The following is a 17,633-nucleotide window of genomic DNA, read 5'->3' on the forward strand; positions in this document are numbered from 1 at the left end:
CAAATGATTATGATATATAAATATAAACCTTCCTCTAGTTTTAGAGTCACTCTATATTATAGTAGTTATATTATATTACCTATATTATACTATATTATATTATATTAGTTAAAATAAGATAATATGTCCTTTTAGTCCGGCCGCACATTATCCGAATTTAAAATTAACAAAAATTCGGACACCCCGCCCCGCTCATACATTTTGACACGTCAGAAATTCTTTGAGTATGATGGATCTACAACAAAATGTATGAACAGAGTGCGTTCCGCCGGGCGTCCGAATTTTTCTGATCAGAAATTTCGGATAATGTGCGGCCGGGCTTAAAGTGATAAATATAAAGGTAAATGATTTTTATTTTAGTTTTATGTTATTGTAAAATATCGATAAGCATATCGATAAATTTCATTCAAGCACTAGCGTATATGTAAAAAAATTTGATGAAAAATGTTTCTTCAAAATTTGTGTAATATAAGAACAATAGTACCTTTAGTTACGCAAAATATGAAAGTAAAAGGGAGGATTCACAATATTTTATTAGAAATAGAGAACTAAAGACAGAATATAGCAAAAATAAACACATCGTAGCAATTAGGACATGAAGATTAATTAGGTACCTGTGAAATGTATATTTTTCAGGATTATTCTTATGATTTACACTGCAAATACTTACAGCTTAAGTCACAATTTTTAAATATAATAATATTTATTCAAAATAACAAACAATTGAACAATATATTGGAAATACCGAAAAGGCATAAAAACGACTGACGACTTTTGACGACCTGTCAAATGAAAGTGGTTACAATTTTCATTAGACTGCCTCTCTCTTTTCATCTTGTTATAATTCCATAAAGGATTTTCTTCTCTCTCGCACTCTCTGTTGGTCTTTAGCAATATAGGTTTATGTCATTTACCGTACCTACTTTTTCATATTATTTTTACAGCTCGATAAGGCTATGAACGTGGGTGACATTGACGGCGAGCGCTGCTGGTAAAGGAGAACTGTCAAACACATGTCAAAAATGACGTTTTGTATGAATAGAAGTGTTTAGTTCCTTTTCTCGCCACGTTCATGCCTTGCCAAAGCCTTGTCAAACTGTACAGTTCGACAAGGCTTTATTTGAACGTGGCGAGAAAAGGAACTAAACGCTTCTATCTTAGGCGGGCGCCAGACATGTGATCAAATACGCAAATTCACCAAGTGTGGCACTGACATTTGCCTATTTGTGCAAATTAATTGCTGGCATTTTCCTATTTGTACAAAGTTTGCTCAAAGCTTGAAGCCCATGTCTGGCGCCGGCTTTAGAAAAACTTCATTCTTGACATGTGTTTGACAGTTCTCCTTTACCTTTACCCACTGACCTCCATTATACATGTATAATGGAGATCAGTGCCTTTACCAGCAGTGCTCCCGTCAATGTCAATGTCACCCACTTTCAAATAAAATAGCCTTGTCGAACTGTACCGTACCGTCTGTACCACACTCATGGAATTAATATACAATTTAAACTACGTACCTATAACTAGTATATATTAATTCCATGACCACACTGTACCTACTTGTAAATTAAAAAAATTTTTGACGTCAATGACATTAATAATTGTCAATGTCATTTACGGATTTATCGCCTGTCGGTTGTGGAAGCTTTTTCATTGTATTTTCGGTGCGCCTACAATTTCAGAATCATTTTAGATGATAATTTTGTGTAATTTTAGGGCGAGTAAAATAAAAATCATATGAAATACTTACGATCCCTATTCCTTAATTAACTTTTTGTCAGTGCCGCTAAATATCTTACCAAAATGGCTAGTGGATATCAGATCGCGAATCTTCTTGAGAAGGTAACCGGTGCATGAAAGTCTTCAATAGATTTTATTATCTTTGAATGTACAGTATTTGTCGATCATGATAAATTTTGTTTTGAACTCTCGCAGATGACATCAATCGACAAAGACTTCAGGTTTATGGCTACAAACGATCTCATGACTGAACTGCAAAAAGACAGCATCAAGCTCGATGATGATTCGGAAAGAAAAGTTGTGAAAACACTCCTTCGACTTCTGGAAGATAAAAATGGCGAAGTTCAAAATCTAGCTGTTAAATGGTAAGACTGCAACCTCACATAAAAATATATGAGGGAACTTTTTGAAAAGGATTTAACAAAAAAAGGCAGCATCATTAACAGTTTTAAAACAACTTAGAGGAATCTTACCATGAAATTATTAAGTAATTAATTTTACAATATTATATTAAAATTAATTTTAATATAATATCATTGTAGCACTTACCAAATCCTCTATGTGTTTTACTTTTTAATCAAAATTTCAGGTTAAAACAATAAACTATTTTATTTAATGATAGTTGGACTTATCAAAAAATTTAAAAATGCAGTATGGTGGCAAATCTTATTCGGTATCAACTAAGAATTTTTAAATTATTGGTAAGTCCATCAATCATTCAATAAAATATTTTATAGTCTACCCCTGAAAAGTAGACTAAAAACACATAGAGGATTTGGCAATCGCAACAATGATATAAACTAATTCTGGTACTTAAAAAGTAGGGAAAACTATTCACGAACTGGTAAAATAACTTATGTGTGTTCAACACATTGTACTAAGGTCTAGTTTTCCATAAAATTACCCAATTGTTAATAGTTATCACACAAATGAATTATTTATATTCAAAAATTGACTTTGGTCCTGACAACAATATATGATTTCAGTCTTGGTCCATTAGTAAATAAAGTCAAAGAGTATCAAGTTGAGGGGATTGTGGAGACTTTGTGTGCCAACATGCTGTCAGATACAGAACAACTGAGAGATATCAGCAGCATCGGCCTGAAGACTGTAATCTCTGAGCTACGACTGGGATCTAGTACCCTTGCTGCTAATGTGTGCAAGAAGATCACTGGACGACTTAGCAGTGCTATTGAAAAGGTTTGTTATGTATTAAATGAAAAAAAAAACCTAGCAAAATAACAGTATTTTTAGTGTGTATGATATTTTAAGTAGCACTTTAAAAGTTTTTATGTTCAAGTGCATTATAAAGTTTGAGTTCTAAGATTTGCAAACAATGGGAGGATGACCTCCTAAAGCAGGGGTTGCCAAACTTATTTTTTTATTTATTTAACACTTTGAGAACAAATTATGTTTTAGCGCCCTTCATTCTTTCAATTTAAAATGAATCCAGATGAAATAAATTACAAATTACCCCCCAAGCCTCTGCACAATGCCCCCATTTTTTTTCTGGGTCCCTCACCTTTAGAACTTCAGCGCCCACAAGGTGGCGTTATCGCCCACTTTAGGAAAGGCTGTCCTAAAGGGATGGAGGAGAATTGCCAGGGACAGAGACAAATGGAAGGAAACGAGGCCTATGTTGAAGGATAAGCTGACTAAATGTGTTTTTCTGTAAAATTTGTATGGTAATAGTCAGTGAATAAAGGGTTTATCTATTTCACAGGAATAATATACACTTTTAATGCACTTGTTCCACTTTTATTAATTTATTTTATTACAATTATGTTTCACACAACCGGTTTCATTAAAATCATCATCAGGTTTAGCGAAATTGGTCGTATGAAACATAATAGTAATAAAATAAATTAATAAAAGTGGAACAAGTGCATGAAAATTGTATATTCCTGTGAAACTTGAATTTCCACCAAGATATCTCGTTGGCGTATGCTAGGTAGGCAGATGATGTTTTTATCGAAACCGGTTGTGTGAAAAATAATTGTAATAAAATAAATTAATAAAAGTGGAACAAGTGCATTAAAAGTGTATATTATTGCTGTGATTATAATTTAACTACAATATTATGCTCTAATTTCCAGCAAGAAGATGTATCTGTCCAGTTGGAGGCATTAGATATTTTGTCAGATTTGCTCAGCCGATTTGGTGGTCTCCTGATATCATTTCACCCCATGCTACTTAATTCGTTGCTCCCTCAACTTGCATCTCCGCGTCAGGTAATTAAAAAAATTTTTAATAAATACTGTATATTTGTTACATATTTTATAAAGTGCACATGCATGTACGTTTTTTTTTGCTTTTTTGCTTGTTACTTTATTAATAGTATTAATTTTACCTATTATAAGTGTAATTATTATGTAATGATCAAATACATTTGAAAATTTGAATTTGAATTTCTGTTAGTGTCTTAACACACCATGCTGAAAATACGCGGCCATGGCCGATATTACGTTCCACCGCATTCGGCTGATATGACATACTATAAGAGCCGAAATTACGCGGCGGAAATTCAGTTACGTAACGAGTATGTATTCAGTGTCTCGAACGCCGCCGAATTGACGACGAAGAAAAAAACATTACCGCCGAATCGCTACCGAAATTACCCTCGACCGAAGTTCGGCTGTACACTATAACGCGACGTAATTTCGGCTTGGTGTGTCATCGGTAATTTGAAATACATTGCAGGCGTAATCTTGCCGAACTTCGGCCGCGTATCTGCGGATGGTGCGTTTAGACACTAAAGTAATAAAATGCCAGTTGTAATTGTATAATTATATATTTTTAGGCGGTGAGGAAGCGCACAATAGTGGCTCTGTCTCATCTGGTGATGTCTTGTAATGCTGCACTATACAACAAGCTCATTGACCACCTGCTAGAAGGATTAAGTTCATCTACATCTTCTAGTGTCAGCCGCACGCACATACAATGCATAGCTTCTATTTGGTGAGTAATCTAACAACAAACATCTTCACGTTCTATTGCAATAAAGTATTTTACTGAAAATGCATTTAGAATTAAAGCACAGGGGTAACAAAACCATTTCTATAATGGTTTTGTTACCTCTGTGCTTTAATTCTAAATGCATTTTCATAAATGATTTAAATTTTTGTTCAATTTAGAATTTAGCATAAAATTGTAATTTATGTCTGCATATAATTATGGACCTATAAGTCTATATCATTAACTGTTTTTTTGTTTTATTTTAAAGTCGTCAAGCTGGACATAGATTTGGTGAACAACTGTGGAGAGTGGCTCCTCAAGTCCTCAAACACTCAACGGACGCTGATGAGGAGTTACGTGAACATTGCCTACAGGCTTTGGAGGCATTTGTGTTGAAGTGTCCAAAGGAAGTCCAACCACATATTCCAACTGTAAGTGCTTGTTTTTTAATTTATTTTTCAATAATTAGAGTAATACAAATGTGTCTTTGGAAGCAAAATCTTTTAACACAGACAAGTTTTATGTGTGTAATGTTTTGCTACTTCAAGATATCTGAAATCGCATAATGAATTTATGCAGGCTTTAGTATGAAAAAAGTCTACTGACTACTGTTATAGGTATATTATATTTATGGTGGTTATATCATTTGAAGTTTATAAAGAAAATTCATATTACTTATTACTACAAATGACATAAAATTATTACATTGTATTGTATGAAGTAACTTTTTACAGATAATTGATCTCTGCCTCAAAATGATAACTTATGATCCGAATTACAATTACGAAGATGATGAAGATGGTGTTGGTGAGGATGAAGAGATGGAAGATGAGTCATTTGAGCCTGATGCAGAGCCAGAGTCAGACTCCGAGGAGTACTCTGATGATGATGATATGTCATGGAAGGTGAGTTAATTACAGTAGTAGTAGATGTTTCTTAATAAATGTAACATTTTTTACAATTGCCTAATGAGGGACTAATAGCTTGTGACGCGATGGGATTTTTTATTTTGCTAGTTATCAGTTTCATTGTTTAAAATATAAAGTTATTTAAAACATGATTATTTATTTTTAGGTACGACGCGCGGCGGCAAAGTGCTTGGAATCCGTAATATCGACAAGACATGAGCTCTTGCCTGAAATGTATCAAACTGTGTCTCCTGCGTTGATTGCGAGATTCAAAGGTAATTTTTTGTGCATTTCAAGGGATTGTCATAATTTTAAAACTATCTTTATTAATGTGGTAAATCGTTTTCAGAACGAGAAGAGAATGTGAAATGTGACATTCTCAGTGCGTACACCGCTTTACTGAGGGCTACAAGACCGCCCCCCGCACTACAAATACCCATCGCTCCGACCGACGACTCCCCACAGGCTCTGCTTTTGCAACGGGTACGTTCACGACTAGTTTTGTGATGTCAATATACAAGTCGTTACCACTTCATAGAATATTTAGTATCATTCATCAGCAACTATGATTCTCGCGACTCGCTCATAACCCCAATGAACGTAAACTCTCACATAACGGTAAACTAGAGGGGGTAATCGGCGCATGTGTACAGTCTCTATCAAACATAATATTATAATAGCTACCAAAAGCTTTAAATCTGATTTCTGATCTACCAATAGCGTACACCCACTCTGAATCTTGCATATTCCTTGCCCTACTAAACAGACATAAAAATTGCACCATGAAAGGGACTCTCATCTCAATTTATGCACTGCTTATAATAGATATTTTTTAAAACTTTGAAATGTCTTGACTCTTGACGTTACAGTCTTCTTAATTTGTACTATTATAGCTGTAAGTTTTCGGATGATAGAAATATAAATACATGTATGTCAGGTCCCGAGCGTGGTGCGTGGCGCGCTGCGCGTGATCAGGGGGCGGAGTGTGCGTGCGCGAGCCTGCGCCCTGTCCCTGCTGCGAGAGCTGCTGGTGGCGGCGCCCGGTTGCCTCGCCGACCACGCCGCCCGCGTCATACCCGCGCTCACGCCGCCGCTCACGTACGTACACGTACACTAAGAGCTCCCACACAAAACTGCGAATTCGCCCTAGTTTTCCAATTAGAGAGCATAATGCGACTTTTCTGTCAGAGTTGGTATCCATTGCACGCATCAAGCGAAAGCAATATTTTCGATAGTGCTCGATTGTGCGAAGCGGTGGTGTTGTTGAAACATTCAACGTTAAGCATTATGCCGCATAATGCGCTATAGTGCTCTTATTGGAAAACACCCCGCATCGCAATGCATCGAAATGTCATTTCTATTAGTATGATTTTTATCGCAGATCTTTGCGATGCGTTGCGAATTCGTAGTTTTATGTGGGAGCTCTAAATAAGATCATACTTTTTATTAGTTTTATAAAAAGAATCCGCGCTCGCACCGCTCACGTACGTACACGCACACTGTGTGCGTATAGTATACCCCGTATACGTACGTCACAACAATTTATTAGCCGTGTAGTCAATTGCATGCGGCTAACACTTATTTATGCACGATTTGGCATCGCGTGCCACGTCCCAATAATCTTATGATCAACGTTAATGTAATTTACAGTGACAAAGGCACCGCTTCGTCGATGAAGATCGAGACGCTGGTGTTCATAGTGTGGATGGTGCGCGGTCACTCGCCCGAGGTGATGCGCGTGCACGCCGCCGCCCTACTGCCCGCAGTGCTCGCCAGCGTGCACGACCCCTTCTACAAGGTCACCGCTGAGGCGCTCCGAGTTCTACAGACGCTGGTCAAAGTCATGCGGCCCCTGGGTTAGTTAAATGATTACTTTTGGTAGTTTTATAAGTTTCAATGGGAGTTATTCGACATAATTTGACAACAAGTACTTTATTTTTACATCAGTTTATTGTCTTCAAAAACTACTTAAAGAGTAAATGATATTGTTACAGTCCTGTTAAGACAATTTTTGAGTTTTGGCAAATAAGTTCGCATTTAAACTTGGAATTGCACACCCACGTAAGTTTATTACACTAGATATGTTTCGCCACGATTAAAATATATTAAGTACCGAAGGGGTGGTAACTGGTAAATCATATTTTTGTTTACGTTTAAAGTCACTATTTATATGTATAAATTAATTTGAATTCTTAATCATAACTTAGACGGCTATGAGAACCGCGAAGGCGAGGAAATCCACGTGGAGCCCCCGCCGGCGGAGCTGCGACAGTTCGTGCCTGCCATGTACGAGTGCACGCTTGTGCGCCTGCGCGCCGCCGACATGGACCAGGAGGTCAAGGAGCGCGCCATCGCCGCCTGCGGACAGCTCATATGCCACTTCGGTGACTACCTGCAGGTACACTGACATACATATGCCATCACCGCCATGTACGAGTGCACGCTCGACGAACTAAGCGATACTACGCGGCAGCGACGCGACGCCACACGTCACGGCTAATAATTATTTGTAAGAAATTGTAGTAAGCAAAGCTACGTGGCACAAAACTTTAGTTCTATGGAATGTGAAAGGTCGCGTAGTGTTGCTTAGTGTGGTTTTAGCTTAAGAGTGAAGCCAAACGAGCGTAATTTTGTGAGTCATAATTTGTATGAAAAGATATCTACGCGGCAGTAATTCTGCGACTCACGACTCACAAAATTACGCTCGTTTGGCTTCACCCTTAGTATTACTATAATTTACGACACCTTAATATATTGGATACACTTCCAAAATTGTATATTTTTGTATTTACAGAATGAGTTATCTGTCTGCCTGCCCATATTTTTGGAACGATTACGCAACGAGATCACTCGTCTGACAACAGTGAAAGCGCTAACTAAAATAGCTGCGTCGCCTCTTCGCATTGATCTGAGACCGATTTTGGTAAGTTTAAACTAAGAATATATTCTTGTTAGGTATTTTTTGTTTAAAAATAAAAACTTACAGCTAGTTAAAGTTTGGTTAAGCAGAATATCAATACCTAACATTATTATAAGTTTTCGCGACTAGGTGCCTGTATTGATACTAACAAACTGTAATACTTACAGTATAAAATTGTGAATCTATTTAACTTTTTTATTGTAGTCTGATGCTGTCCCCATCCTTGGCACATTCTTAAGGAAAAACCAACGTGCCCTGAAGCTCTCTACGCTCGTTCTGCTAGACACTCTGGTGCAGAACTACAGCGACGACATTAGCATAGAATTACTCAGTAAGGTAAGATGTTTTTAAAACAATCTAATATAAAAAAAAAATCGTCTTTCAGCGCTGATACTTTCACAGTGAACTCTCTCAGCGACCACATAACCCAATAGACGCCTAATGTTTTGATTTCTCTTAACAAATTATTGTGTCAATGTGCTGAGGTAAGCGACGCGAGGGGAGAGTTAAGAAATGCATTACGATTGGCCAATTCAAATTCACGGCATCTCATAAATCAGAACTAGTGATGGGAAGTACGAGAAGCGCTTGTCAAAAGAAATAAAAAAAACACAGTACATATTTATTTTAAAGTATAGAATGAAGAAAAGCTTTTATTAATTGTGGCAAGCTTCTAAAAATATACAAAAACGTCTTCGAATTATATTAAAAAAGTACCTATACTTACCTAAGTATATTTAAAAATATACTTTTTTTACAAATTATATATATACTTTTTTTAAACTTTTAAAGGGCAAAAATTCTGTAACATTATATGATTTTTGCGAAACTTTTATCGTTTACGCAGCACAATAGGAAAAATCACCCGATTTTGAAACATTCTTCATTGGTGCTCCGCTCCTATTGGTCTTAGCGTGATAATATAATATAGGCTACATAGGATATATAATAAAGCCTTCCTTGATTAATACTGAGAAAAAATTTAAATTGGTCCAGTAGGTTCTGAGATCAGCGCGTTCAAACAACAAACAAACACTTCAGCTTTATATTTATTATTAGTATAGATTATTTGACTTGCTAATTCCGCCACATGATTTCTAAGTCACAATAAAATTGATGGAAATTTATTTCTAAAAATAGTTGTTCGCCATAAAAACTGCTTGAAGTTTTAGTGACTAAAAATCTTTACTTGGTTACTTTCTTTACGCTTTCAAGATAAGATTTCATGATTACTTCGCAACGCCGACAAAAAACAACGCTTTGTGATGGGTAGATAGTAGTAGTACTAGTAGATGGATGGTTTATACATATTTCTCTTACTAAAATTGGCAAAAACAGCTCAGTTATCGTCGACAATTTTTATTGCAATTTTTTTTATGAGATAAGGGGGCAAACGAGCAAACGGGTCACCTGATGGAAAGCAACTTCCGTCGCCCATGGACACTCGCAGCATCAGAAGAGCTGCAGGTGCGTTGCCGGCCTTTTAAGAGGGAAGGGTAGGGATGGAAAGGGAAGGCAAGGGAATAGGGTAGGGTAGGGAATAGGGCATTGGGCCTCCGGTAAACTCACTCACTCGGCGAAACACAGCGCAAGCGCTATTTCACGCCGGTTTTCTGTGAGAACGTGGTATTTCTCCGGTCGAGCCGACCCATTCGTGCCGAAGCACGGCTCTCCCACGTATAGCTATACGCTATAAATTATAATCATTAATCAGTTGTTTAACAACAGTTCTACTCAAAATGACTTGAGCATATCACGCTTTGTTTCGATTTTCGATTAAAAAAAAATACACCTCTGAAAGATAGTTGGTATCACATCACTAGTGAGTAGTGACGCGTGACGATAACGGAAGAAAGGATAAGCATTACTAATTTGTATTTGATAGAAAGGGATATGACTTATGTCAAATGCTTTCGTCATGGATTCAGACCAGTGTAATTTGAGCTCTGAATAAATTTATTCTTGACAGTAAAAAAATATTTTGTATGAAACGCACGAGATGTACATGGGTCACGGATGTGGTCGATACTAAGACAGATTTCGCTATCATTATCTAAAGTAAGACTTATAAGTCTTACATATTGTCTGAAAGTATTCGCCTTGCATTAGGCGTCTAGAGGCTATGTGGTCGCTGGAACTCTCTACAAGGAACACGTACACACCCTAAAGTATTATCACTTATTTTTGTTACACACTGTATACACATAAAAATACTAAATAAGTGTATTCAATAAACACTTATTAAAAATATTTAAACGGGAGGTCAATCGCAAGACCAACTTTTTACATGTTCATCTGACCGAAGGTGAAAAAAGTTATTATTCAAATTTTGAATTTAAATTGCATTGGCCGTGTTCGTCGGCATATTTTTGCGCGCATGCGCCACCAACTTGTTGGTGGCATTGCCATGGCATGCCATGATGTTGACATGCGCAATAAAAGGTTTTGTGGCGCACGCGCCATAAATTGTGGCAATGAAGTATGAACACGGCCATTGTAACGACTCGTCACTTTTTGAACTGATCCTTATGTCAATGTTGTTTAGGTGCTGCTGGAAGTGCCAGCGTTAGTGTGCGAGGCGGACCTGCACTGCGCGCAAACCGCCCTGACGCTCGTACAGCACGCCGCGCTGCGCCGCCCCGCCGCGCTCACGGCGGACGCGCGCGCTGCACTCACGCCGAATATACTGGCGCTGGCCAAGTCGCCGTTACTGCAGGGTATGGTATCTTTATTATGCTGCGATTGAATTCAAAAATTAAACGTAGTGGTGGACAATCAACCTTCGGCAAAAGCCGAGACCTATGTATACAAGTGTCATCGAGGCGAGATTTTCATTATAGGTTTAATAGAACTCAATTGAATGGTCTTTGAACATAATTGTTGACACTAGTTTAATTAATAGTTGTTTTGATTGGTATCCGCGGTTATCGTTAGCTAATCGAAATCATCGATTATTTTGATTTAATACTTATCTGTATTACTTTACCAACGTGGTCGTTGCGGTCATTTTCTGCATAAAATTCTAACATGAATAAAAGTAGACGATTGAATGAAATTGTTATTTTTGTACAGGCGGCGCGTTAAAGGCGATGCTGGGCGTGCTATCGGCGCTGGTGACGGCGGAAGTGGCGGGCTGCTCTCGACGCGAGCTGTTGGCGTTGCTGGTGGCGCCGGTTCAACGCGCAGACACAACTGCTACCGCGCACCACATTAAGCAGGTAAGTGGGCACGGCCAGGGCCATAAACCCTGAGTGCTTAGTCAGAAATCAGAATACATTTGCCAGTTTCAAAAAAGATATTAAAAATGTATGGGATTTTATAAAAAGCATCACAAGCGCCATAATACTTAGCGATGCGATATGTCAAATCCTATACATTTTCGACTAACTTTGTTACTTTCTAACTTTGTTAAGGAAACTGGCGAATGCATTTTGACAAACGCATTTAAATGTTGGCTTAGGACTACGGAAATAGTAGTGACTGCTGATGATGAAAGCTTTAATTTTTTTTGTAACAAATAAAGTCGAAAATAAAACGACATTCCAGCCGAGTGACATTGGGAAATGTATTGTAACATTGCACGTACATGATTGTTAATAATTATTATAATATTTTATTAATTTATTAAAAAAAAAGTAATTTTTTATTTAATTTATCGCGAAACACTTTTATCGCTCACTGTACTCGCACCACGGGCGGTCGTTACGTAGCTGCACGTAGCCGGCCAACGACCAATAGCGGGCCGTTGCGCGCGCCATTGTTCTGACATTCACTCTCGGGCACCCCGACCCCTTATTATAAATAAATTGTAATATATTCTGTTGACGTTTTGTTTTATTTTACTAGACCAAAAGAACAAAACGCCACAGTATTCTATACAAGTAATAATAAGGTATATATTCCAGGCGTACCACTCACTGGCGAAGTGCGTGGCGGCGGTGGCGGTGGGCGGGGCGGAGGCGTTGGACATCACGCGCGGGTTCCTGCGCGATGCCGCCCACCCCGCGTCCGACACGCACCACATGTTCGCGTTACTCGCGCTAGCCGAGATCGGACGACATCTGTGAGTTTGTGTATCCTCTTTATGATACTAAGGGCCTGTTTCACCACTTCCTAATAAGTGCTGGATACGCTATCTATAACTTATCTGTCAGATAGAGTATGGAGTATCTGTAAGATAAGTTGGGGATAGCCTATCCGCAACTTATCAGGAAGTGGTGAAACAGGCAATAACTTCGATATTTTTATTCTCTTCGGTTCGATTAGATTTAAGAAACTCAAGTAGTCTTTACGTTTAAAATCGAAACTTTTTAAGCTCGTTGAGAGGAAAAGTTATCTTTTCCGACCCCATACCCGGGTCATTGAGATTATCGTGAGTGTGTCGTCTACGTTACGTCAAGCTAACCGGAGTTTGCCGGAGGCCCAATCCCCTAACCCCTACCCTATTCCCTTCCCTACCCTCAACTATTCCCTTCTCTTCCCTACCCTCCCCTATTACCCTATTCCCTCTTAAAAGGTCGGCAACGCACTTGCAGCTCTTCTGATGCTGCGAGTGTCCATGGGCGATGGAAGTTGCTTTCCATCAGGTGACCCGTTTGCTCGTTTGCCCCCTTATTTCATAAAAAAAAAGCTAAATTTCGGTTTTTCGCAAAACTTGCAGTTAAGAACGACAGGACTAACTTATTCATGATGGTGGCTTTATCTGTGTAGTGTTTCTAATCATAATCCCACAAAATTAACGCTTTGAAGCAAAACTTCTTTAACGCGTTAAGTGTAAGCTCACGGACCCGTCATGCCAATGGGAACAGGGAAGGTAGTGTCACGACAACAGCATGATAGGAGCATGATCAATAAAGACTCAGTCACAGCACATGTAATCTTTTTTTTTCAGCGACCTTAGCTCGATACCAAACTTGAAGGAAGTCCTGCTGAATTCGTTCACTCCGTCATCTGAGGAGGTGAAGTCGGCAGCGAGCTACGCGCTCGGCTCCGTGGCGGTGGGCAACCTGCCCGAGTTCCTGCCCTTCATACTCGGCGAGATCGAGGCTCAACCCAAACGGCAGTATCTGCTGTTGCACTCGCTGAGAGAGGTGAGTAATACTTATCAACTTCCACCTTTGTTAACTAGATAATAATAAGTATTGTTTTGCACGTGGTGGTTTGTGGTATACCGTATACCGCGCAATCCTTGCTACGCTATGGTTTAGACTGATCGCACATTCGCAGCACCGTACGTGCCGAACGCCCCGCATAGTTCACAAAATGCGGCGCGGTGCGGATGAATGTGCGAGGTTTCACATCATTTCATACAACTAACAACTAAAAACAACGAGTTTTAAAATGCGGCGCGTACGGTGTGCGTTTAATGCGATTACGTATCTTGCGACATCTATGCGACAGGTATTTGACAGCAGAAATGACTCAATATATGTCTGTCAAAAGTATAGCAGATATTCTGCAACACTTGTTGCAAAACTGTCAGCCTGTCTAGGCTTCACCCTGAGTTGGTTAGGTACCAAGAATTAATGGGAGATTTCTCAATGGTAGCATGCAGAACAAGACTGAAGCCCATTGTAGTAATTTCAGTGGATGTATGGGAATCGCTTTATTTAAATTCGAGGGTGCGAATTAGAACGGTGTGCTGTTTTACAGTGCTTTCGTAATTAAATGTCAGTGAAAAAAAGGTATGAAAACACGACAATTTAACGATTTAAAAATAATATCAAAGCTAATTTGTATATTTTTAACGTTATTCTTAGATCATCGCCTGTGAGTCGTGTACACCTGAAGGCGTGGAAGCGTTGAGGCCTTTCATCCCGGAGATTTGGGTGCAGTTGTCCAAACACTGTCAGTGCGCTGAGGAGGGCTCGCGTAATGTGGTATGTTAATACCAAATAGTTATTGTTATATTTTTGTTTGTTATTGTTTAAAAGACATTTCACATTGTCACACAGGCAACAGTGAAGTTAGGGGGATTTAATATTTTTACTTGATATTCAAATGAAATAGAAATATCAAATAATTGGCCGTATTGATTTACAAAGTACAGTCATCGTATGCGACGCATTGTGTTCATTTAGTGCGTACATTACGGTATTAAATTAAAACTTATTTAAAGACAATTTTTATTTTTTCAGGTTGCTGAGTGCTTAGGGAAATTGTGTTTATTGGAACCACAAGATTTGTTGCCACATTTGAAGGAATTCTTGAAATCTTCGGAACCACTGACCAGGACAACGGCCGTCACAGCAGTCAAGTTTACGATATCAGACCAGGTTAAAAAGTTGTAATTGAAAGGTTAAAGTTGTAATTTTTCCCTGAAAAAAGTCTTATGTCGTTTTCAGTTTCAATCTGTGTATCTCATAGTTTATAAAATTTTTCAGAGGATACTAAGGACAAATACAAAGGATGTAAAAATTTATTAAGATATTTTGTTCCTCGTCTACTCGTCTTCCCCTTTTTCTTAAAAATCTTATAAGTGTGCCATAAAAGCATAAATGTGTAAAATAGATTTTAAAAGTTGAATTATACCATGTTGTTACTTGTTAGCGCTGTTTTAAAAAAGTAAAAAAAAACTAAGTTTATTTTTTCTCCAGCCCGCAGCAATCGACGTGATGCTCCGCTCGTGTATGGCGGAGCTGCTAGTCCCGCTCCGCGACCCGGCGCTCGGAGTGCGTCGCGTTGCACTCGTGGCGTTCAACTCGGCCGCACACAACAAACCCTCGCTCATACGGGATTTGCTCCCGGAGTTGCTGCCCACTATATACGCTGAGACTAAGATTAAGGTGAGCGTTTTACGCACTTTGAACTTGAATTGACATACGCAAATAAAGAACCGTTTGATTTTGAACATGTAAAACTGAATGTTACTGTTGATTTAATATTGTGTTACTAGATGACGTCCACAACTTCGTAGCGTCAAAATTCGTTTATAATATTAATATGGATCTTTCCCGTTCTTTGCTGCATGCCATACAGTCATTACCTAGGTCAGCGCAAGTTGAATATCAGCTACCCCATTCGAGTTGTACCACACTACAAATAAGTTGTAAAAAGTAACACAAAAGTAGCCACTTGCCGCAAGATGACCGCGTCCGCATATATTATTACTGGCGCAGGCCACTCTTTTAATCTATTTATTATATTCCAGAAAGAGCTTATCCGCGAAGTCGAGATGGGTCCGTTCAAGCATTCAGTCGACGACGGCCTCGATCTTCGCAAAGCGGCGTTCGAGTGTATGTACACGCTGCTGGGGACGTGCCTCGATCGGATCGACGTGTTCGAGTTCCTACGACATGTCGAGGACGGCTTACGTGACCACTACGATATCAAAATGCTGACTTATCTTATGTGCGCGCGCCTCGCGCAGTTGTGTCCCGCCGTGGTGTTGCAGAGTGAGTGTCGTATTGATTTGTGTATCTGTTTAATATGTACTGGATTAATATATAACTGTTTTTGTGAAACGAATCACAATGATGTTTGATAAATGAGTTTGGAGAAAATAGACGCCAACATGTGGTAAACAGTAAATGAGTAAACGCTATCGAAGCTTGCGAAAATGGCGGATTATCGTTGTTTTTAATGTGTCCTAGCAATCCTGACTTCCGCTAAAAGAAGCAATTTTTAGGTCTTATAGTTCTTACCCATAAAAAATATCGAATTGTATATGCCCTGGATCATTTTATGAATTCAAGATTAAACATCTTTTATATCCTTCCTTCTCCAATATCCTAATTTTTATCGCTAATATAATTTCGATACTCGAGAGTATTATTTAGTTTATTTTTTGGTACAAATGACGTGACAATATCTCAGGGTTGGAGAGTCTGGTGGAGCCGCTGCGCGCGACGTGCACGCACAAGGTGAAGGCCAACTCCGTGAAGCAGGAGTACGAGAAACAGGACGAGCTCAAGCGGTCCGCCCTGCGCGCCGCCGCCGCTTTGCTGCACATACCTGACGCTGGTGAGATATACAATATACAAGCACATTATTACACACAGAGATGTGCACACGAACGCGGACTTGCAGTGCATACGCAGGCAGGCGAAAACGCACACATAATCGAATTAATCGATGGGTAGCATATAATATACCGGCAGCTAAACATTTTCAAAACTATTTGTGCCCTTCTCTTACCGAAGGTATGACATGGCCCCGATGTTGTTCAGTGTTCATACCTAACGCGACCGAGCTATACACACACATTCATCGACGCATACACGTGCCTTTACGCCTTTACAGTTTACACCCTCGCAAGTCGCATACGTACATGTACCGTATATGTTCCTGTACTAAAGTCGGGTTTGCGGAGCGCTTAGAAATGCAATACGTAAATCGATCCATACAATATTATGTCTCTCTCATTCACCCTCGAATACGATATGGCGCTTATGTCTTGTACTAATGGAAAACGCGACCGTACTTTATTAGTGGCATACAAACACGTTGAAAACAATATTATGCCTAATGTTATAAATAATAATATGGCCATTGGACGTGCTCTATTACAACCATATGACGTAATAAATCTCATTTCAGAAAAGAATCCCCATCTCATGGACTTCGTGACCCAGATCAAATCGTTCCCGGACCTGCAGCCGATCTTCGAGTCGATACTGAAGGACTCGTCCGGCGCCGTCGACTCCAACCTGATGGACCAGAGCTAGCCGCGGTCTGTCATCGTCTCCACGTCGACACACCCTGGTTAGATTTCATACATACACCCTATTACATAAACCTCCTTTACTTATAAAAATATTTACACGTCTATACCACATCTCCTTGTCTTGTCTGTCACATTGGAAGTGATTTGACTGACAGCGGAGCTTGAATAGATGCGTAAAAAATAAAAATCTTTATTGGTACGGAGGAAAAGACGTTAGTAACAACTTGAAATGACATGGACATTTAGAAATTATCAAAATAGTGTTCTCGTAATATAATTTATATTCTTTGTTGTTGAAACAGAAATCGATTTTACTTAGCGAGGCAACATCGTAGTGTCATCGAAATCAATCTAAGAAAAAAGGGATGACACTACGATGTTGCCACTTATTAATTTCTTCACTTTCTTGACAGACTATAAATAATTATATGTGTGTAGTAAATTT

At 38.9% G+C, this 17,633-nt stretch overlaps 1 protein-coding gene across 1 annotated transcript; it reads left to right on the plus strand.

The window, feature by feature from the left end:
- The first annotated feature begins 1,623 nt into the window (after window positions 1-1,623).
- LOC121730320 (cullin-associated NEDD8-dissociated protein 1) lies at window positions 1,624-17,556 on the plus strand. The gene is made up of 24 exons (XM_042119320.1): window positions 1,624-1,842; window positions 1,936-2,105; window positions 2,727-2,940; window positions 3,837-3,971; window positions 4,541-4,698; window positions 4,964-5,126; window positions 5,430-5,600; window positions 5,770-5,878; window positions 5,953-6,086; window positions 6,541-6,701; window positions 7,254-7,459; window positions 7,811-8,001; window positions 8,398-8,526; window positions 8,728-8,859; window positions 11,069-11,240; window positions 11,596-11,741; window positions 12,429-12,586; window positions 13,415-13,613; window positions 14,283-14,402; window positions 14,661-14,798; window positions 15,120-15,308; window positions 15,674-15,917; window positions 16,339-16,485; window positions 17,062-17,556. The coding sequence occupies exons 1-24, from the start codon at window positions 1,804-1,806 to the stop codon at window positions 17,187-17,189; spliced, it is 3,753 nt and encodes a 1,250-aa protein (XP_041975254.1). The 5' UTR covers window positions 1,624-1,803; the 3' UTR covers window positions 17,190-17,556.
- Window positions 17,557-17,633: the final 77 nt, after the last annotated feature.

The sequence above is a fragment of the Aricia agestis genome, chromosome 9 (genome assembly GCF_905147365.1).
Source record: "Aricia agestis chromosome 9, ilAriAges1.1, whole genome shotgun sequence".
Classification (NCBI taxonomy): Eukaryota; Metazoa; Arthropoda; class Insecta; order Lepidoptera; family Lycaenidae; genus Aricia; species Aricia agestis.